Raw genomic sequence first — 22780 nt, forward strand, 5'->3', positions numbered from 1 at the left:
ATGGGAACAATAGTAAGACGTTTGCTATGTAAGAGATTAAGAGTATAATAAGTGCTTTTACTGTGACAAGGACACAATTTCTGACAGCGAATCAAGAATTTTTGATAATAGGAGATGAACAGGTGAGGCGTTGTGCATCCTGTCATATCAGTACCTGGACTCTTGTATGTTTTGTCTGTCTTGTGTGTCATTTCCTGTTTTATTTTGTTAATCCTCCTCTTGTGTCATGTCTGGTGTCTTTGCTTCCTCTCCCTGATTGTTTCACCTGTGTTGATTACCTGTCTCCGCCCTGATTTGTTCCACCTGTGTCTCATTGTCTTCCCTCCCTTCTGTGTATTTAAGCCCTGTGTTTTCCCCTGTCCTGTGCCAGTTCGTATTCCTTCCTAGTGTTGTGATTACCTACCAGCGATTCTCTGAACCTGTTCGTCTGCCTGCCTGTTCGTTCCTGACCCGGTTTGTTTCCTCGTTTCCTGAGCCTGCCTGATCCCCTCTTGATACCTCTGCCTGATTCTGCCTCACTGGTTTCGACCTTTTGCCTGGACTCTCGGTTAGTACTGTGCCTTTCCCTCATGTACCGTTGCCTGTTTTTTGGACCCTCTGTGTATGACCTGGTTTGTCCCCTGACTCTTCTCTGCTTTATTCTAGTCGGGTTCCCCTCGTGTGCTCCCGACCCGGGCAGAGAGATTCCCTTGCTGGTTTCAGACGTCGTGACGAATTCACACAGTCTAACCTGCGAAGACTCCTTAAGGAAACCTTTTTGTGAACTGTTAATTCTGTCCGTGTTTAATAAACACCCTTTAACTTTATTCCTGTTTGTTGGTTGTGCATTTGGGTCCAAGTCTTGTGTCTCTGGTTCTAACACATCCTACAGCTTTCACTCATGGTGTGCTTTACGTAAAATAAAAATAAACGTAAAAAGGCCGATAAACATCATCACACACACATTAACCTAATTCACACAACACAATAACCCTGATGAACCCCTGCACATAAAATAGAGCAAAATGTCCAATATCCACAATGCAAAGCGGCAAACTTGCCACAATATGACATAATAATAATAAATATAAATAAATAAATAAAAATTAGTAGGGATGTCCAATAATATTGGCCCACCGATATTATCGGCCCGATATTGGCATAAAAATGTAATATCGGTGAGTATCGGTTCTTTTGCCTATCATTAAAACTGATAAAATAATGCCTTGATCTCACCGGCATTTACCGACGCATAAGTGAAGCGTTTTTTGTAGCTGAAAGAAATGTGCAGTTTTCAAAATTGTACAGTAGAGTTGCCACACTGTAATAGACTCATGGAGGGAGGGAGAGAAAATAAATAAATATGGCATTTTTTCCACAACTTAACTCTTTCTCCGCCAATGACGAGATTTTCCGTCACTCCGTGTTTTCACTGTTATAATGTAGTTGAAGCTGTTGCGGATCATGTGAATTACTTTCCTTAGTCCAGAAACAAACAATTAAGCAGCTTTTTCGGAAAAATGACGGACTGGGTTTAATGTTATTGCACTGGAGTCTCCGTATCCCATGGCAACGCATCCAGCGACAGTCACTGAATGAGGAAGTGCAGACTGTGCAGGAACCGCGCGCAGTTTCAAAAGCCTTAAAGATGATTATGGAGACAGAGTCTGACAATTCAATATGTGATGGAGTTACAGAAGAACCATTTAGAGACAGGAACAGAGAAATAGAAGGTGAGGGAGACGGACACGGAACACGGGAAACACGGAGCGGCTCAGGTCCGACACGGAGGTGCGGGGGGGGCACGGAGCGACACGGAGAAAATGACAGAAAGGAGGAAGAGAAAAGACACATTTATAGAGGACATTCAAGGAGAAGACAGACACACAGACATGGAACAAGACAAAGGACAGCTAGTCTGAATCTGTTAGAGTGAGTTCAGATTCAGACTGAGGACACAGAACAGATTCAGCTGTAGAATGTCAGCAGGGACACAGGTAAGACACTGTTGGATTTGGCTTTAGTATGAAATAAATAAATAAATACATAAATTTATACATAGATAAATAACTACATGTCCATATAATTATTTACAGATCAAACACCTAACACAACATTTTCAGTCAGCCTCCAAAGATTAGTGAAAAGCACCAAAAAGGCTGGCGCTGGCTACCAACTCAGTGGAAAATGCTCTGGCAAGGAAAGAGTTAAGTTGAAGTATGTATTCTTTACACAGACAGTGTTTACATTTTGAAAGCCTTGTTGCATTTGAGAATGCATCCAATGGGGCATCACAGTAAAATGATGTGTTAACATGATGTGTTAATTCCATGACAGGAGATATGTGATGTTACCTAAAATTAGTTTAATATCCCACATATATCGGCAGCGATATCGGTAGATATCGGAATCGGAAATTAAGCGTTGGACAATATCGGCATATCGGTTTTTGGCAAAAAAGCCAATATCAGACATCCCTAATAATTAATAATTAATAATATCAGGGCTCAAAAGTGAAGCCAAGGCAAAAGTCTCACAATCTGCAGTAAAATGAATTTCCACTGAAGGCTGGACCTGAAAAGGAGTCGATCAGCCTCACTTTCATAACATTTAAGTGTGTATTGTTTACATATTTTCACAGTCTGATATTGCAGTACTTTTACAACAAACTGGGACTTAAACTGATAAACGTGCAAATCAAATGGGATCCAAAAATGACTGTAATACATTATTTTTCCTATAAAATAAAGTCTCACAGGGAATAAGGGGCAGGACTTTACCTCTATTCAAAGAAAAAAACTTACTAGTGTGTATAAATGATCATTTTAGATTTAGAAGAGGATGTTTTGACAGCAAAAATATTGTAGAAATAATGTGTCAAAAAAACTACACAAAGTTTTTGAATCTTTATACTTTTATTCAACAAATCAGACAATATCAGATCACATTTGTGGTTGTTATATTTTCATGTACTGTTCCCAGTTCAGTTGACTGTATGAGGATCATGTGACAGGTAATATTTGAGAAGTTACTTTCTTTTTTCTCATTCCTCTTCAGATTGGTCCGGTTTCTGACTCCAACAAACTCAGTGTCACTGTTCCTGAGTGGAAGCTGTGGGAGAAAATGTCAGTTTAGCATCACATCGTATATCATCACACATTCATGTCTTTGTCAAATATAAAATTTTGGCTCTAAAATTATACAATTTTGTTGTATTCTAGGGCTTTTATGTATTTATATTCCAAACTCTCAACAGCAAGGGGCAGTCATGTACCAGAACACACTTAGAATTAACAAAACCATGAAATAATCAATGCTATGTGTCCACAGATTGAATACTCGCTGAATAAAGTATAAAGCTCATTGTTTACACACATCTTTATTATGGTATTGTCAAGTTTTCTTCTCTAAATAAAAACTCGTAGCTTTTTTTTTTATAGTCGTACAAAATAACACTGTCTTATAATCTTCAGCTGATAGTTTACATTATAGCTCTGTTAGCTTAGCTCTGTTTTTAGACAGAAAACAGCCACATTAAAACCACTATTGTCCAAACAAGGTCAGAACTGTCACAGTTTAGTCTGAACCGTTTATCAGCAAACGTCAACGTAACAAAGATGACATCATCATATAATAACTTTATACCGTCATAGGCCTTGTAATCAAACTCACTCGTGTAGAAGAAACACTGCCATTTCACCATCAAACTCCATTCTTTTCATTTACAGCTGTGTCCAGTGGTCAAAACAACAACAGTGCTTCTAGCTTTTATCACTTTGTCACTTGCTTTGACTCTAAGCATGAAAAATTTAGCAAGAAATTCTGGGCCCTGTGTTGGTGTTGGTGAGCCTCTGTGTTCACCTGACTGTCATGCTCATATTTTTCCAATGGTAAAACACAAAGATAAAAATATGATCTTAGTTTAACCTCTACATTGAGAAAATACCTAAATTCCACCATAATAAAAGTAAAATGGCCAAACCTCCAGAAAAAGAAGATGATTGTCTATGGAACACAGTGATATTGTTTGGATTTGACGAGGAACTGAGTCTTTCCACTGCTTCTGTTTCTCGTGCTGGTGTAACTGTGTCTGAAACTGAAGGCCATGTGGTTATGATGTTAACATTGGCTAATACTGATATATTACAATAGTCGCTTTTCCATTGGACATATGTGCAAAACTTTAACGATATTTACTAAATGTCGAAAAACGGAAGTGCGTGATGTCAGTTTTTCCATTAAATCACAAATGCGATGATTTGTTTATTTATTATTGTGAGATGACACGAGAAGTCATTCCATAAACATGGCGATGAACATAAATATGGTGTTGATTTACAGATATATTCATTATTATTATATATTACCCCTCTATCTCATACTAAATTAAAAATGATTGGGTTTCCTGGTGTGTCCACACACATCGCGACATGTTTCTTCTTCTTCTTCTTTGCTTGTTGTAACGTACGTCAACATCCGTTTTTTTAAATTCACCTGACTTTAGTTGCCAAAAAAGGTCTTTCCATTGCAGTTTTGCGTCATATACAATTTGCGCTATGCCCGAAAAACCACCTCTTGCCAGCACAAAAACTTTTAATTGAAAAATGAGACTTTTGGTGAAATTGTCGTTTTTCCAATAGGTAAATTTTTATGTGCAAGTTGTATTTGCGCACTTTGAGGGTCAATGGAAAAGCGACTAATGTTACAGTGTTGCATATATATGTTATTCAATACATCATTTGCTTGGCTATGTCTACAAAAGCATGAGTCATGTTTTATGTAGTGCTGTCAAATGATTACAATTTTTAATCAAATTAATCACAGGGTTGCTGTGGATTAATTTCGATGAATTGCAATTATACATTCATTTTTAATCTACATTAATCGTGTTTCATTTTGCATGAGCAAACAGACTCAGGAAAGAAGGAATATATGAATATATATGCACTTAACATATTTGTCGCAAGCTGGGCGATGCGTTAGCCAAAGTGCTAGCAGAATCCCTGACAAACGTATGCTTTGCGTTAATGTGGTATTTTAAGCTGGAAGTACTTTGGTAAAAAGAAACCTCCTTCCTGCAGAGAGTGTATAATACTTTATAATAATAATACTTTGTCAGTCCACTGTTGGTTTTTTTTTTGTACTCAAATTTCCCATCAAGGGCCAACGTGCTGTTTAGTGTCTTCCATCTTTATGGGTTGGTTCTGCTGCCTGTCACTACCAGATCAACTGCCCAAGGTCCTGGAAATGTATTCAAATTTTGACTCAAAGTCCTGCTGAATTGCCTTTGGAGCTGTATTGCAGTATTTAGCAAATATATTTGATAAGTAATGCAATGCACGATGAATATACACAAAAGAAATTAGAAAGCAGGATTTTGAGGTGACTCAAAGAGCACAAGTTATCCGTCCACATCTTGTAGCTTCTCTTTTGCTCCATTTTCCACATGATCAAAACGCAAACGAAGGGAAGCTTGTAGCAATGGAATAAACAAGTTAAACCGGAATGCGGCAAGTGTATTCCACCAATCAGCATTCTTCAGCACACAGCCCCACCCCTCAAGACTTTGGGAGAATCTGAAAAGTATTAACCCTGTACTAGGAACTTTTTTTTTTTTTTTTTTTTTTTTTACAGGTAATTTTTGGTGGAAAAACACCAAGATTTTCAAAATTCCAAGTAAAGTTTAAAGTTTCTGTGATGGAAATTTTAACAAATCAATACTTGTAGCATCTCTAAGTTATTTTAATCAGAGAAAGCACATATCAAATATTGTAGTACATGCTTTTGTAGACTTAAGCCGTAAGTTGCTTTCCTTACATAACACCTTACCTTTGCATTCTATTGTTTCACTCCATTTGCCATTGACGCACACTGCATGACCCCCAGGTTTTAAACTTGGTGGGACACACTGGTACTCGATCCTCTCCCCATTCATATATGTCTGTTTGTCCTCAGTGAAAGTCATTGTCTGCATCTTATCCTCGGGCCTATCACAGCTGTCTGAAAATACAAGAAAAATATAATTTGACTGCAATTAATTTGAGACAAATTACTGAAATCAAAAGTTATTTATCATAGTTTTATTTACAAAAATACTTTTCTTCAATCCACAAGCTGTTTTTACCCTTCGGTCGAGGGGTATTGTTATCGTTTTGTCGTCTGTCTGTCCATTCAACGACATAATCACATTATCTGAAGAATGCATTGAGATATCGGCACCAAATTTATATGATGGATGCATCTTGGCATGGAGCACAAGCCTATTGAAAATAGATGACCTTGACCTACTTTTTCAAGGTCAAATGGCCTTGTGTAGTTATAATATCGGAGTACTTTCACACTTAAATATGTATGCAATAAGTTTTTCACAAAGATAATCTAATCTAAATTATAGGGCACTAACTTTCAACAGAATCTTACACTATATTTGGCCGAGGGGGATTAAAAATGTGCAGCACTTATGTTTATAGGTTTATATCAGGATGATTTTCCTTACCAGTACATTTAATGTCCATGGCGCTCCATTCCCCATCTATGCATTTAATCTGGTTTTCCCCTACCATTGCGAAATTACTACGGCACTGATAAATTACTACAAAGTTAGACGGGTATTCCTTCTGATATGAAGTTAAAACAACTGCATTTGCAACTTTAGGTGGGGTACTGCAATATTTGGCATCACCTGCAAAAGACAAAACGTGCATAGTATTAGGGTACAGTCTGTAAACTCTGTTACAAATATCATCTGAAAAAGTGACAACTCAAGTAACTTACTTGTACAGATCTCGCGGTGTTTTAATCCTCGTGCATACCACTTTCCCTTCTTACAATATATGTACCTAGCTTGAGCTGTGTAACCGCTCACACATGTAATCTGGACACGGCTGTCGGGCTGATAAAGTTTTTGCTCTGAGATCATATTTCCATTTGGGATCTTAGGAATCGGCCCACAGTTATTGGCATCTAGAAAGGAAATGATTAAAATAACATTTGTACATTGTTTTTAGCATGAAATCAGTAATAGAAAGATTTGTGAGTACTGGAGTCTATTATGTTGGGAACTTATTGCTGATGTTACTCCATCTTAAAGCTAACTGGAGCTACTGTTGTACATTGATGCTGCTGTAGAGGAGCAAAAGAAAAAGCAAAGAAGACCACATGGTAACAACCATAAGGATTTTTGCAGAAAGTAATCACTTGATTTTTCAAGAGCCAGCCAACAACGTTTGATGCTTAGGATATTGTTAGCCTCATAGCATCATTTCCTAAGTCATATTTTTGACCAAATTGTAACATCTGCACAACTTTCTGAACATGTTTTTTTTTTTTTTATCATTGATTTATTTCGAATATGGAATGATAAAAGCTTCCTGACTACTACTATTTGACTTCTTTGCACAACATAATATAGAAATGAAAATTCAAGGAAGCATAAAATAATGATGCACACAAAAAGAAAAAGAGAAAAGTCATTCGAAAAGGAGTGAGAAGAAGCATAGCTTATTAGCGCTCACCCCTTTGTCTAAAACAACAATATGTACATATATACATACATATATACACATCTATTTATCTTATCTTATCTTATTAGGCTTCTCTGCCTCTAATCCCTATACTATATCAATGAGTAAAGGACAGTAGTCAGTAATGATAATTATCAATTATAACTGTGTGATTTGGAGGAAGTGGAAAATGAACCACATTTTCTTTTGTATTGTCCTCTATATGATGAACTGAGAGCCTCTTTGTTTGATGACGTGTGTATCCGAAATCCTGATCTGTTCTTGAGCACTGATGATGACAAGATGAAATGGTTGTTTAGCTCAAATGTGCATAAATTAGCATTATTTGTTTGTAAAGCCTTGAAAAAACAGCAGATGTGTTTGTTTAAATAGGTTAGTACTTTGTTTTGTTCATATCTATTGTGCCTATTGTCTGGTATTTGATTTTTGGTTTGTATTTTTGGTGTCTTATAAGCCCATGTAAGGGCTGGGCATGTCTGTATTCAAGACACAATAATAAAAACATTCATTCATTCATTCATATAACTGCTAAACAAAATATTTTGTACATTTTCTTAAACTGATTAATATTTGGACTTTGCTTGAGTTCCTCAATTAGTTTGTTCCATAACCTGACACCAGAAATAGATAAACAAAAACTTTTGAAGGTTGTTGTCCTGATTTTGATTTTGCAGTTATGTTCCCCTCCCGATTTCAAAAATCTTTTGGATATTTTCTGCTAACTGTCTTTTTTTTTTGCCTTGTACATGATTATTGCTGTTTGGTAGATACAATGTCAGTGAGTTTCAGTAGTTTTGATTGCCTAAAAAGTGAATTTGTATGTTCCAAGTGCTGAACCCGGTGAACAGTCCTTATTGCTCTTTTCTGCAGGATGGTAAGTGATTGTAATAACGTTTTATAAGTATTTCCCCAAACCTCAGCACAGCAACGTAAATATGGCAGACCTGTGAACATTGCAGATTCATTTTATACAGATATCCCAATTTTGCCAAAAATATGACAATGGAAGTTATGCTATGAGGCTAATGATGTTGGACTTGAATTCTGACATTCAGCAAAAAAATGCAGACATTTGTTTAAAAGTGATGTCTTTGTATATACGATGAATCACAAAATGGCAAAAAGATAAAAGAGCTGGAGCGCATTTACCCTAGAACAGGGATGTCAAACATACCTCCCATTGGCCACAACCGGCCCCCCAAAGGGTTCAGTTTGGCCCACAGGATGACTTTACAAAGTGCAAAAATTACACTGAAGACACTGACAGACAAGGGTGTCAGAGTCTTGACAAGCTGTTTTGATCATACACTTTAATGCTCTCAGTTCCAGATGCCTGTTACTACTGCAGTCTGTAAGTTGGAATGCGCACGTGTAAATGATAAGATGAGGGATAGTGTAATTTTAGGTTTTGCACAAAAAACGCAGAAAAATTTGGAGTTGTCATTATTTGTAAGTTATTATGCTATTATTTTACAGGTGTGGCCCATTTGTGGTCAGATTGGGCCCAATGTGGCCTGTGAACTAAAGAGAGTTTGACATCCACGCCCTAGAACCTTAAAGCTTCTGCGGAGCTGTGGTTAGTCTGTAAACACTACACATTACACACTAATCACATACCACACTAATCACACTGAACATTTATTGCACTGCAGAGGTATTGTAGATATCTGTTAAACCTTCATTCTTAATGAAGTTACTTATTATTTTTTAATTTTCAGCTGCAGGAGGAGAAAATGCCAAGTAAGTAGAGATGAGGATACAAAATGTACTTCCCATTTAATCAATAATACACCTGCTTATTTTACAAGCTATAAAGACATTACATCCAAATCTGAGCCTACCTCAGAATTGGTAAATTGTACGTTGGCAGATTTACTTTTGTCTTATTCGACCTGGTCTCCCTATTTATTATAGTCAGTGCCTTTTATTGTTTCTTTAAAGGTGCAGGAGACTTTGGTGACCAATTTTTCATCAAATCTGTGAAACCTCAGTCATAGCCTAAATATCATGAATCTGTAAGTCTTTCTGTGATTACTCACCTGAATCTCTTGCATTACGGTGAACAATTTCAAAGTGTCATCCATCATAAACAAACCACGTGTTTACAAACAGAGCCAGGAGGTAACTTGGGCATCTTTGGAATTTTGTTGCGATGTGCACTGTGGGAAGCGAAGGCTTGCACAGCTGCCTGACAGCGGTAGCTAGAACAGACACGACACGGAAGCAACGGGAGCTCCCTTTCCCCAATGCATTTCCCTCCAGCTGTTTCCGTGTTTCAGCCGTTTCCGCATCGTGTTTGTTTCACTCCTATAATATCATATGGTTGTGCTGCCACTGTCAGGCGGCTGCACCAACCTCCCTTTCCCACAATGCACGTCACAACAAAATTCTGAAGATGCCCTAGTTACCTCCTGGCTCTGTTTGTAAACACATAGTTTGTTTATGGTGGATGGCACTGAGAAATTGTTCACCGTAATGCAAGAGATTCAGGTGAGTAATCACAGAAAGACTCATGATACTTAGGCTATGACTGAGGTTTTTCAGATTTGATGAAAAATTGGTCACAAAAGTCTCCTGCACCTTTAATGCTGACTAGAGCTAAATATCAAAAATGGAGAATATATTACCGACGCAGTCTTCAATTCTAGTCCACCGGCCATTTTCACACCGAGCTTCACCCCACCAGCCTTTGGTGATGAGCTTATATCCATGATTACAGGTGTAGTAATACTGTGTCCTATTGTATGGGCCAACTGCAAATCCATATGGAATCGAAGGGCTTCCACATTGTGCCGAGTCTATAAATCAGATGAAAAACAGTTCCATTATCCTCATTATGTCTGCCTGAATGTCAGTCATTCATCGCTAAGCTTGTCTGTTGTTTGTTATAAAATAAATCTCCTTGAACCTGTACTTACCTGAACAGCTTTGAGGACCGTTCCATTTCCCATAATGACATTCGAGAGTTAAAATTTTTTGGTTACGTGAACATGTATACTCGACCCTTTCACCTGGCCAGTATGAGGACCTCCGATTATAACTAATGTATGCATCTGGGATTTGAAGACTTGGACATCCTTTCTCTGAAAAACAAAACCAGCTTTGAATCCATATAGTTATGATAGTGTTTATTATATAGTTCCATAGATGGTAGATGTTTCTATTATTTGTACTAACTGTTGTAATAGTAGTATATCCACTGTTAGTACTTGTATTTGTAGTAGTAGTATTAACAGTCATGGATCTTTGTTCTGGTTTCTAGTAATTATTCTAACACCAGCTGATCTACTTTTGACAGTTCTAGTTCAGTTATCTGTGCATCACCTGCATCCATGTATCTCCCCCTACTTCCCCCCTTCTCCCCCAGTCTCTCTCTATGTCTATCGCTCTCTCTTTTTCTCTTCCTTTACTCTCTCTCTTTAACCCCAACTGGTCAAGGCAGACGTCCTTCCTTCAGGAGTCTGGCTCTGCTTGAGGTTTCTGCTGTTAAAGGGAAGTTTTTCCTTCCACTGTCACCAGTCATAAGTGTTTACTCCTGGAGGATTCTGTTGGGTTTCTGTAAATTGGCTTAGAGTCTGGTTTTGACCAACTCGATACGTAAAGTGTCATGAGATAACTTTTGTTATGACTGGGCGCGATATAAATAAAATTTGATTGATTTGGTTGAACTTTGAGTGACTTCTTATTCAGTAAATTTATTAGCTATGGCTCATCTCTTACTGTATAAATGTCTATTTGTTGCTTTTCCTGCAAATGTAAATAAACCGAAACAGTTTCATCAAATCAAATCAGTACAAATGACCTCTTAACTCATGTCCTTTAGTGTTTCTGAATCAGAGCGTGTTCTGCTTTCCATACCTGTACAATACCGGCTCCCGTGCCAACGATTATCCCCACATCGCAGCTTAAAACGTCCTTCGTAACCTCCTTTGCAGATGTATTCAACCTCTTCATTGATGGCGTATTCGGGTTTGATTCCTGAGACAATGTCTGCATTTGGTTCATCACGTCTGTTGCATGTTTTCACTGGAAAAGGAAAATAATCAAAGCAGAAGAACCATCAGTAAACATGTGAAAAATAACTTCTGAAAGTTTTACATTTGCTGGCATATTTTCACAAAAACATGGAAGAATGAATCCAAGTAGAGTATGAGACGACTGTAGACTGGTAGCATGTGTCCTGCAGAAATTACTTAAACCTATAATTACTTTTACGGTTTTTTAGTGACATTTAGTGTTTGATTCAGTGTTATAATATTGTCACAGAACAAGCTGGGTGACATAATTATCGAACATTATTATTTTAAGCCTAAAGAAACTGCTTCTTTCGATAAACTGCATCAAACCAACTCAATCTCTGCTAAATGCGCAATTTGTATTAGTATTACATTTTCATATTTTTAATGGGTTGTGTAGTTCAGTTTCAGATTTTCTTTTTGTCAATGTTCTTCAGTGTCTCCTTTTTTAATGTTTGACTTTCAGGGCAATATGCAATTTTAATTCCAATGTATCTGTGCAATTTATTGTGCTGCACAAATGGCAAATACAACTTTGAACGTAAACAAGGTTTATTTTACGATACCTTCACAGAGTGGATTTGGTGACCACCCCTGTCTGGTACACATGGCCTGGGAGACTCCACGTGGTTTTTTGTAGTCTGAATGACACGTATATCCCAGAGTTTCATTCAGTGTTATTTTATAATTCCAATACCTTCTCCAGAAAGTTGCATGTGGGTCATATGGACTGCAGGTCACCTCTAGAAACAGAACAATCATGATTAGAGTGATATTCATAGTAGAGAACAATATTTTTATTAGTGAAGATGTTCGGTTCTAAACCTTTGCACAGTGGTTCTATGTCCCATTTCCCAGTGTTCAGGCATTTAGATACTGCTGTTTCCTGCCTTTGACCGACCCAGTACCTTTCTCCACATGTGATTGTTACAGATTCACCAGGTAAAAAGGTGTCCTTAGAGGATGGCTTGTAGGTGGATCCTCCAAACGGTGGCGGTAGTTTACATTTTACCCCTGCATGTAATTTTTTAAGAACACTATGTATTAGACAATAGAGATCACAAGAATGAGCAACAGTTTTTATAACATTGTGTGCCTCGAGTTTTTCTGTTAATACTCACGTTCACACATGGGCATAGGGCTCCATTCTGCTCTCCTTCCTTGTTTAAGGCATGTTGAGGCTCTGACATCAGATTTTTGGTAACCGGTATCGCATTCAAAATTCAAGATATCATTTTCCTTGTATTCGATGACATTTCCAAGTACCTTGCCGTGACGGATCTCAGGTGCGAAACATTTTATTTCTGTTGATAAATGAATACAGACACACGAGTGTGAATAAAACATTTCTTTATAAAAATAGGAGCTTCACTGTGTAATAGGCTATTTAGCAACATTTTTATTAGAGAATCTCCATATTTGCCCATTGCCTCATCCTCCCCTATGGTGGCTGCAGAAAATGAATACAGTTCTTGTTAGAGCCAGTGTTTGTCTTTTCTGCACTCTTTATTTAACCCTTTCATGCATGAATTATGAGAACCTTAATCAAGATTTTTTTCCTGAGTGTTTTTATTCTTCTTCAGACATGAAAAAAAGAATGCAATTGATTTTTTTTTTTTTTTATGAACCTATTTTTCATGCAGTTCCAAAAATGTCCACTCACCTGGACACCATGCATTTAATTTTGGAAGTCAAGAAACATGTATGTACTCATATTGTGTGAAAACCATGAAATAAAACATTTTTAATGCTGCTAATCTGTTGTTTTCTCACATTTTAACATACTCTAATACTAGTCATTACTCACTTCATGGAGATATTATGCAAAATAATAATAAAAAAAAACTTTTAATTGCAGTTTAATAACGATAACAAGCAATTAATTTCCACTCAAACATGTTACCGCAGATCAAGTTTATCTAGAATAGCAAATTTACATTAATGGTATGAATTTCAGTGTTTAGGATGATGCATAAGTGTCCACTGTTTTGGCTGATATGGAAATAAAACAACAAAATACATGAATATACAAGAAAACAGCTGGAGAAAAGCTGTCCACTGTCGTGACCACAATGCATGAAAGGGTTAAAGGGAAAATAACTCTATAGGTGACAGTAATACACCTTAATGCTGGATGACGCCCAATATAAAATAGAACAAGGAGCTCAAGTACTATAGCACCTCATATAAGCTAATAAAAATGCAATCATTGTTATTTTCAGGTCATGATACACTATTGAAAACACATTTAATAGATCAGATTCTGCTAGACGGAAACTTTAAGAGTAGTTATTGATTAATTTCACTGAAGAGTAAAACTAAGTGACTATTCTGTTGAATGATTAGTTTTATTATTATTTCCATTGTTATTAGTTTTACAAGTATATTCTGCTTAAAATAAGATTTTTTTTTAGGTAATATTTTCTTATTTTCAAAAAACTTGATAAGTAAAATTTTCTTAATTTAGTTGATATAAAACATTTTAACTGAATAACCGAATAAGGACAGATTGACCTGTTGTGTCTCTTATTTTGGGCACAATCTTCCAAGGACAAACTCACAACACGCACACATTCTCCCCCCTCCCTACTCCAACCATCTGCCCTCAAACTCTGTTTTTTTTTTTTTTTTCACCCTATCCCCCAAATCCTACCAAATCCATTGAAAAAGTACCAGCGTATGGCCAAAAAAAAAATGTATGAAAACTGTATGATGTCTTATATTTGTGCTTGCATTGTCCTCTGTTCTTAACTACAACTTTTGAAGAAAAGGGTTCTGTGGTGGCGCGATCGAAGTTGCGACGGCCTCGATGTCCCTAGTCATCGATTGTAATTTCGTTTGATGTACTCTGTGCTGTCAAATGATAATAAAGGCTATTCTGATTCTGATTCTTCTGATTCTTTAATTTTCGTACAAACTTTTTTTGCAGTGTGTACATATGTGTTCTCAAGCCTCGGTCACAGAAAATATAATCCCATAAATGTAATTTGGCCTCTGATTGGCCATCTAAGGATCTACAATATCTTCTCACATCAGTGATCAGAAACTTGGGAGAAGCTGGAGCAAACAGTGGAATTACAAATTACAGAGCTTAGACATAAGAGAGTTGTGTCTCATCTCCTGCAGGTTTAATGTATTATAAATCTTTCTTTTCTAACCATCAAAAACTACCATTACCATCTGTGGCATTTAGTTGCATATGACTGAGTCCTGTGATAAGGAGTTGGTGTATCCACCCTCTCCTCTTTTTGAAGAACATGAACAACAGTGGTGGTCGAAATTAGTAGAACACTTGGTATATTTAAGAAGCTGAATATGTTTGCTTTTTTTTTTTTTTTTAAATTAGCCATTAAAATATCCCTGAAATGCATTAAATATCTACCAAGTCATCATAATACTCTATAAATCCCAAAATATAAGGAGATTTTGGTTATTTTCTTCACAAAAAACAAACTAGGTCCATTTCACCGTCAGTGTCACACAGTTATGTTCCTTCATAGAAGAAGCTGAATTTCTTCTGTGATCATTGTCAGGTGTGATCTTGGTTAAATTGACGGTGATATGAGTGTGTGATTTTTTTTTTTTTTTTTTTTTTTTAGAATGTATAAGGCCTATCCTGCTCATTAACTAAATATTAAAGTTCAAAGTGGATTAAAATAGTAGGATTCACTTCTTCTGCATGTTTGCATGTTTCATGAATAGTATAAAATGAAATCATGTTTTCGAGACAAAAAAAAGGTTAATATTTTCAGATTTGTCAAGGGTTGTAATAATTTTGGGCGGCGTTGTTGTTCGAGCCAAAATACATTTTTGTTTGTTTATTCCTCTTTTTTATTTTGACCTTAATTTTATAATTGTTTAGTGGGTGGGGCTGTGACGATTCCCACAGGTGCTACTCATAATGGGTGTTGGTATGGGTGTGGCAAAGTTACATATACCTGCAGTGTGAGGTGGGCCCAAACAATTTTCTGACCGTGAGACGAGTGGATTGAGTTAGTCGGAGTTTTCAAAGTTTTTCTTTGTGTTAAGGAGTCTATTTTGTTTATTTGTAAAAAGTATATGGAATGACAATTGTGAACTATAATGAGCCTCTGGACTTAATATTAGTGAATAAATGGATTGGCGTATCCAAAGACAAAGAAAACTAACCAGACATTCATTCATGCACGCGTCAAAAATACAACAGGTTGAACCCTTCCTCACTGTAGTAGCGGCTAAAGGTAAAGCCTCTACAGTTGTATTTTGCAAAGGAACTTCACTCCTTGTACCGTCACATGTCGGAGGTTGGCTGTTCCACTCTCCATTTTCATCACAGTAAATCTCTGCTGTGCCATTTAAGACTTCATTGCCGTTCTTGCAGTTGAAGCGAACTACATTGCCATAATTTGCTTGTTCCGGATCCCCAGTGACTTGAACATTATTTGGCACACGAATCACTGGACACTGTAGAGCTGGAGGCAGAACAAAGAAAATGTAGGAGTTATGAGTAGGGGATTTTTCAGTATTGGTAGTAATGACACATTAATGATAGACGGTGATATTTTCCATGTTTACGAGGTTACAGAGTTCCTTTATTTCAGCTCCCACCTTCACAGACAGGGACAACACCATCCCAGCCCTCGGCCATGCAACGAAGCACATTATTCCGACTGATCATTTGATAACTATATGATAAAAAGGACAGAAATCACATTTAAACCAACAGATCTACTAAAAATTCCACAGCTCAGATATAGTGAGGGTTCATACCCTTTGTGGCAGGTGTACACCACCTCCGACCCGAAGACAAAATCATCTCCTTTGTCCAGTTGAAAATCTGCAAACTGGGCATCACCAGGATGGCCACATGATCTTGCTAAAAATAATGTAAATGAGAGAGAATATGAGTCAATATGGCAGTAAATACCAACAACAATATCAATAATAACAACAAACTGCTATATACCATTGATGTACTTAAGGGTAGTTTAACCCTTAAAGACTTACAACTATTTTTATGGTGACTTCTAAATGAGTTTTTTTCTATATCTAGCCATTCCTAAATTATTCTTAATTTTTTGGTAGAAATCTGGTATTTTCCTTTATTTAATTGACTTTAGATTTAATGTAGATGTCCATAAAAGCTCAAGAGTAAATTCAGAAGTTATATCAAAAGTGAAGGAAACAAACTTTTTCAGCAATTCATATCATTAACTGAACATAAACACAAGCATCTACACCCACTAGTTGCTTTTCCATTGGACATCTGCATAAAACTTTACCGATATTTACTAAATGTCAAAAAAACAGAATTGTGTAATCTCGTTTTTTCCATTAAATTATATGTTATCGTGAGATGACACGAGAAGTCATTCCATAAACATGGCCATGAACGTAAATATGGTGTTGATTTACAGATATATTCATTATTATTATTATATATTACCCCTCTATCTCATACTAAATTAAAAAGTGATTAGGTTTCCTGGTGTGTTCACACATACTGTGACATGTTTCTTCTTCTTTGCTTGTTGTTACGTACGTCACCATCTGTTTTTTAAATTCACCTGATTCTAGTTGCGAAGAAAGGTCTTTCCATTGCAGTTTTGCGTGATATACCATTTGCGCTATGCCTGAAAACCCTTTGCATACTTTAAAGGGGTCATATTTTGCTAAACCCACTTTTATTAGTCTTTGGTTCATTTATTTGTGTATTTGGACTCTAATAGTTCAAAAAGTTTGAATATTAACCCTCCAGGTGCAGCAAAGCTATCTTTATATTCATTTTGGCAAAAATCGAGTGAATTTCTACAACCTGTTTCAATCTGTTCTAATTTATTATGTTTTATAACTAGTTACGTCAAGACATTTACACATATGAGGTCAAGACTTCTGACGAACATTTCTCCGAGTAGGACATAATTGTTTATCGGCAGCAGCGGTTGTAGTAAAAACTGAAAAAAAGTCCAAACTTCGAGTCAGTTACCTAAAATGTTCAGTTTTTGGTTGTATTAACAAACACAAGTGGCTGAACGGGACAGAGGGCACAGTCAACAGCCTGGAGGGGGTGGGGCATGAAGTGGCTCATTTGCATTTAAAGGGCCAGCGCTCAAAATGACCTTTCTGGTGTCATTACTCAGAAATAGGGTTGAAGATGGACCTGTAGAGTTGAATTAATGAAGAATTCAGACCCAAGCAGAGCATTTACAGTTTATGTAGACCACAGGGAAATGTTTTAAAATGCATAATTCCATTTTAAAAAAGCAAAATATCACTCATTTAATCTAAATTAAATCTAGCTTATCTTATGGGTTATACATCAGTTGAAAATATTTTTTGGCATACATTTGCGCTACAGTATAATATGCAACACTAGTGAAAATGACCACAACTGAAACAATCAGAATATGACACCATAAAAGATCAAATATTTCTGCACAAGATGTAGTTCAGTAGACGTATGAAGCTGGAAATAATCATGTAATATAGATATATAAAGTAAAATACAGTATAATATTACTTGCTAATTAGTAGCACTCTAGTCATTTCACAGACTATAAATAATAACAAGAATTATATGTTGCATATTATGTCATAACAATTGCACGAGCAGTAAAGCAGTAAAGGCCTGACTTACGTTGACATCTAGAACCACGACTTGCCCATTTTCCGTCAGCACAGATGAGTTTGAAAAAGCCAGTGTGGCCAATATTGCAGTTGATTCTCAGTTGCTTCCCACTGGGGTAACTGGCCTGCAGACCCGATGTGTCAAAATTGGAATCGTAGAGTTCACCATTTAAAAACTGCTGAAGCGTGCAATCTTAGGAAACGACCAAAACAAATGTAATATTGTAGTTAATTGTCAGAATATTAAAACATCAGGCATTCACTGATATGCCGAGTTAATACGACAATGTTTAAATGACCTAAATTGACATCTGCGTGTGTGTGTGTGTGTGTGTGTGTGTTTGGTCTTACCTTCACTTTCCACAAAAGTCAGTAAATGCATCCACAAAAACAATACACAACTTTGAGTTATTATGTGCATTTTGTCTTCACTGACCTCAACCCAGAACTAGGATCTGAAAACTGAAACAGTATTATACAGAGACAGACACAAGCAGAAAAAAACAGAGAATAGATTGCTCAATGGTTTTACGCAACACTGTTCCGCCTCCAGATACAATTCTGCGCTCACAAAAAATGGGAAAAACAGGTAGCGACTACACAAAGCTTCTTATACGACACATTGGAATCCTCACCAAAACACTTAAAGTACACATCTATCTCAAAATGGTAAACATGACCGTAAGAGATGTACCTCAGACTGAGATAAACGGATCACAGAATTAAGCAAAAATAATAGAATCAGAATAAAAACAGCAGCTTCTTTAGCCAATTTTTTAATGCAATACATTTACTAGATGTGTGGTCTGGCATCACCACTGTGTGACATAAGAGAATATTCCTGTAAAGGTTTATTTGTTTTTCTTACCCTCTTGCTAATCATTTGCAGAAATCAATTAAGCAAATAAAGTGCTTCATTTCACCCTGCGAGCTCCAAACAATCTGCACACAAATGACAAACTGAAAACAAATGAGTCTGATCTGTTAATATAACGCTGGAGCATCACAAACATTCATAAAATTATATATATAAACATTTAATGGCCTTGTAAATAAAAGGCCTGGCAATGAAATAAAGTAATACAAGCACTGACCTCACTGAAAAGTACAATGACATGAAATCATTGAGCAATTCCGGATTTGTCATTATTTCACAATAAGTTCTGATTATTTTTACTTCTTGTACTTGCTGTCCAGAGTTTGTTCCCACTTTGACTGAAAACAACAAAAAGCTTCACATCACAACGTACATTTCCATGCTTTGGTTTGTCACAGCCAGTGTTGGGAGTCACACGATACAAAAGTAATGCATTACAATAATAGATTACTTTTTGCTGTTATGCAGTAGTGTGAGGCATTACTAATCAATTTTCAGTAATATTTTACTCGGTACATGTTCGGTAGTGCTTGTGTTACAACACATTTTTTACCCATAATTGAATTGCTCAAATGAAAAAAAAAAAAAACAACCCAAAAAACAGTAAGACTTTGAGACCTTAAGGAATCACTTTGCACGTGCCATTTATGACGAGAGTCTGCATGTAACTCAAATTTAATACAGGAGTCGTATAACGCATTACAATTCTGAGACAGTAATATTATCCATCCATCTATCATCTGAGCCTGTTTTATCCTCACTAGGGTCACTGGAGCCTATCCCAGCTACTTATGGGTGAAGGTGGGGTGTACCCTGGATGAGTCCAGTAGAGGTAAGGAATTGCTTTTAAATAACAGTAACAAGTAACTGCAAAATGACAGTGTCAAACTCCATTTTGCTCTTGTCTGTTATTGTTCTGTGTAATGAACCTGCACCTGAAACATCAAACCCAGGTGTGTAAATCTGTGTGTTTAATGTGGAAACATATTTTATGTTATAAGATGAAAGTTGCATGGATGGAACTTAATAAAAAAAATAGGACCAGTGGCCCTGTAGCTTACCAGCCAAATTAAAAACTTTGGGAAATGTATCCAGATGCCATTTCTTATCACCCAGTTCTGTGTATTCATTATATAACAGAAATAGCCCATGTTTTGGTCATATTCCAATCAGATCTGTAAAAAATTCAAATTCCAACTTGATATCATTGGATCAATCCACTTCCTATCTCTTATAATGGGAACATTTTTCAAAGTTGCACCAAATCCAGAATCAGATCCAAATCGAAAAAATTTCAATACCTTGTGTTGACATCATCATAAAGAAGCTGTATACCAAGTTTGAAGTCAGTCAGAACTGTAGTTTCGGAAAAGAAGACGATTGAAATTTTTTCCCCATAAGAGCCCATGTTAAATTTTCCGTAAGTTCCCGGATCCAGAAGAAGATCCTGATCAGCATGTGGACATTATGTTTTGGTCATCTCCCCATCAGGGCTGGACTGTAGAAATTTACACTGGATATCATTTATATTTACTGAGTTATTGCATCGATCCACTTCCTATCTCTTATAATGGGGAAATTATTCAAAATCGCACCAAATCCATAATCAGATCCAGATCCAAATAATTTCACTAACTTTTGTTGACATCACCATAAAGAAGCTGTATACCAAGTTTGAAGTCAATCGGAATTGTAGTTTCAGAGAAGAAGGCGATTGAAAGTTTTGTAACGGACGACAGACGATGCTGGACGCTGCATGACGACAATAGCTTACACGGTAAACTAATAAAAATAGAGGGAGAATATATACATTAATGTGCCATATGCAAAGTCGTGTAGACATGGCATTAGAAAGGCAACGTCTTTAAGAAGTAAAAATAGGGAGTGTTGAGGTTGTGCCCAAACACACCAAATACAGGCCTGAATTCATATCTCTAAGGTCTTCCTGTACTTCTTTAAATGCTCTGTCAAGTTCCAGACTTTACTGCAGATAACAGATCTAGAGTCTAGATGTTCAGCATATTTTACTGATATGAATTTAGTGGCAGTGTTGTGCATTTACATGATCACAAGACTCTAACTCTACCCACACAAACTACTATTCATTTAGCTGCAGCTTTAATTGTAATGGTTTCAGTTTATTCAATCCTCACAGAACATGCACTTTTATCAAGTTATTCTATTCTATTCTATTCTATTCTATTCTATTCTATTCTATTCTATTCTATTCTATTCTCTGCCTTGAGCATAATTATGTTTCCATGTGCTTCCATCCCCTAAAAAAATCCCCCACCACTGATCAGTCAGTAGTTAATATTTGATTTATCCTTTGTCATAAAGCAGCAGCTCCATGAAATACACAGCAGTGACCTCTTGAGGTATCTGATGTTATTCCAAACAGACTGACTACATGACAGAATAATAACAACAACAACATTATTGCCTGGTTTTGAACAGAGGTAATGCACCAGTTTTATGCAAAGCAGACATTCTTGTTCTCAGTTTTCTTACAAACTAAAAGTTTTACATTTTACAGTTCGTTGCCGCAAATATTTAATTAAAAAAAAAAAAAAAAAAAAATCAACGTTAGTGCATAAATAATTCCTGTTTAGATTAAGCAAATATTACCTATCTTGCTGGTTTATGAAATCAATCAATCAATGTGGCTGAGAGAGAGGCAGACAAATATACAGAGTGGAGGTTAAAACAGATGGCTTTGAATATTCAGACTCTGTGCAATTACAGACAAGCAGAATGCAAAAAACATAAAGTAACATGTGTTTAGGCCTTCTACTCGAAACAGTCCATCTGCTGGCTGTTTATCTGAATGCAGTTAGAAAGAAAGAAAGAAGGAAAGAAGAAGAAGGAAAAATGGAGAGAAGGACAGAAGGAAGGAGAAATTGAAGGAAAGTGAGAAGAAAAAAGAGAAGGAAAGATAGAAAGAAGGATGGAAGGAAGGAAGGAAGAAAGGAAATAAAAAAGGAAGGAGAGATTGAAGGAAAGGGAGTAGAAAAGTAAGAAAAAGAAGGAAAGATGGAAAGGAAAGAAGGCAGAAAGAAAGAAAGGATGGGAAAGATAGAAAGAAGGAAGGAAAGAAGAAAAGAAAGAAAAAGAAAGAAGGAAAGACAGGAAAGGAAAAAAGAAGAAAAGATGGAAGAAAGATTGAAAGAGAGAGAAGGAAAGAAAAGGAAGAAAATATGGATGAAGGAAAGAAAGAAATAATTTAAGACAAAAGGAAAAGGAGAGATTGAAGGAAAGAAAAGAAAGAAAAAGAAGGAAGGCAGAAAGAAAGGAAGGGAAAGATAAAAAGAAGGAAGGAGAAAAGGAAGTAAAGCAAAAGAGTGTTTAAAAGCTAAGATGTGACAGTGTTGAATGACAGATGGATTGTGGGAATGGAATTAAAAGACGAGGCACAGATGATGCAGAGTTTCATTTCATTTACCACACTGACTGAATAACTGCATTAACACTGTCAGTTACAGACAAATGTACTACAAGTATTCATTCTTATACTGAACTCTTTAAAACTAGATTGAATGTGACACGCTGAACTCTTCTGATCCTTAATTTTGTTTTGTTTATTTTTCTTTTTTAATCTACATAGTGAAATGAGAGCTTGTGAAAACAGACACAACTAGAAGCACTTGGAGAGCGCAGACCTCCGCCAAGGCAGATCAGTGACCTGGATTTGGATGAAAATTTCAGGAAATGTTGATACTGGCACAAGGAAGAAATGATTAAATTTTGGTGGTGATTAGGGGGGGGGGGCACTGATCGGC

General features: G+C 36.5%; 1 protein-coding gene across 1 annotated transcript in view; it reads right to left on the reverse strand.

Moving 5' to 3' along the window:
• LOC115418311 (complement factor H-like) overlaps positions 1–18623 on the reverse strand; it is a 49628-nt gene extending 31005 nt beyond the window's left edge. The window contains 15 exon segments of the mRNA XM_030132730.1: positions 3962–4075; positions 5809–5979; positions 6476–6661; positions 6754–6942; positions 10130–10300; positions 10421–10585; positions 11361–11528; positions 12085–12261; positions 12344–12532; positions 12640–12822; positions 15787–15969; positions 16106–16182; positions 16268–16373; positions 18135–18317; positions 18476–18623. Coding sequence (XP_029988590.1) covers positions 3962–4075; positions 5809–5979; positions 6476–6661; positions 6754–6942; positions 10130–10300; positions 10421–10585; positions 11361–11528; positions 12085–12261; positions 12344–12532; positions 12640–12822; positions 15787–15969; positions 16106–16182; positions 16268–16373; positions 18135–18317; positions 18476–18545 — 2332 coding nt within the window. The 5' untranslated portion in view covers positions 18546–18623.
• Between the last annotated feature and the right edge of the window lie 4157 nt (positions 18624–22780).

Source organism: Sphaeramia orbicularis, chromosome 4 (assembly GCF_902148855.1).
Source record: "Sphaeramia orbicularis chromosome 4, fSphaOr1.1, whole genome shotgun sequence".
In the NCBI taxonomy this organism is placed as follows: Eukaryota; Metazoa; Chordata; class Actinopteri; order Kurtiformes; family Apogonidae; genus Sphaeramia; species Sphaeramia orbicularis.